The 279-nt window shown below is 72.8% G+C and overlaps 1 protein-coding gene across 1 annotated transcript in view; it reads right to left on the bottom strand.

The window, feature by feature from the left end:
* APBA2 (amyloid beta precursor protein binding family A member 2) overlaps positions 1-279 on the bottom strand; it is a 17595-nt gene that overhangs the window by 3927 nt on the left and 13389 nt on the right. Inside the window, exon 6 of the mRNA XM_015569103.1 lies at positions 118-191. Coding sequence (XP_015424589.1) covers positions 118-191 — 74 coding nt within the window. The remainder of the gene's footprint in view (positions 1-117; positions 192-279) is intronic.

Raw genomic sequence — 279 nt, 5'->3', positions numbered from 1 at the left:
CCGGTTCACCCTCACCAGCACCTGGCGCCCCGTGGCCGCCCACACCCAGACCTCTCACCCCAGTCGCCTCCGGGCAGCCAGACCCCAGCTCACAGGACCACCCGGCCCGGCCTCCTGGCACTGTTCTTAATCCTCTGGGTGGAGATGAACAGGTCCACCTCCGTCAGCGTCTGCGCGTCCCCCTCGGCGTGCTGTGGGCGACGGGGGCACCGTGAGGGCCCGGGAGCAGCTGGGCAGGACCCGCCTGCCCCCCAGCCCAGGGGACACCCTGGGTGGGGG

The sequence above is a fragment of the Myotis davidii genome, unplaced genomic scaffold (assembly GCF_000327345.1).
Source record: "Myotis davidii unplaced genomic scaffold, ASM32734v1 scaffold164, whole genome shotgun sequence".
In the NCBI taxonomy this organism is placed as follows: Eukaryota; Metazoa; Chordata; class Mammalia; order Chiroptera; family Vespertilionidae; genus Myotis; species Myotis davidii.
The sequence above is the reverse complement of the archived record's forward strand: the minus strand, read 5'-3'. Positions and strand labels throughout refer to the sequence as shown.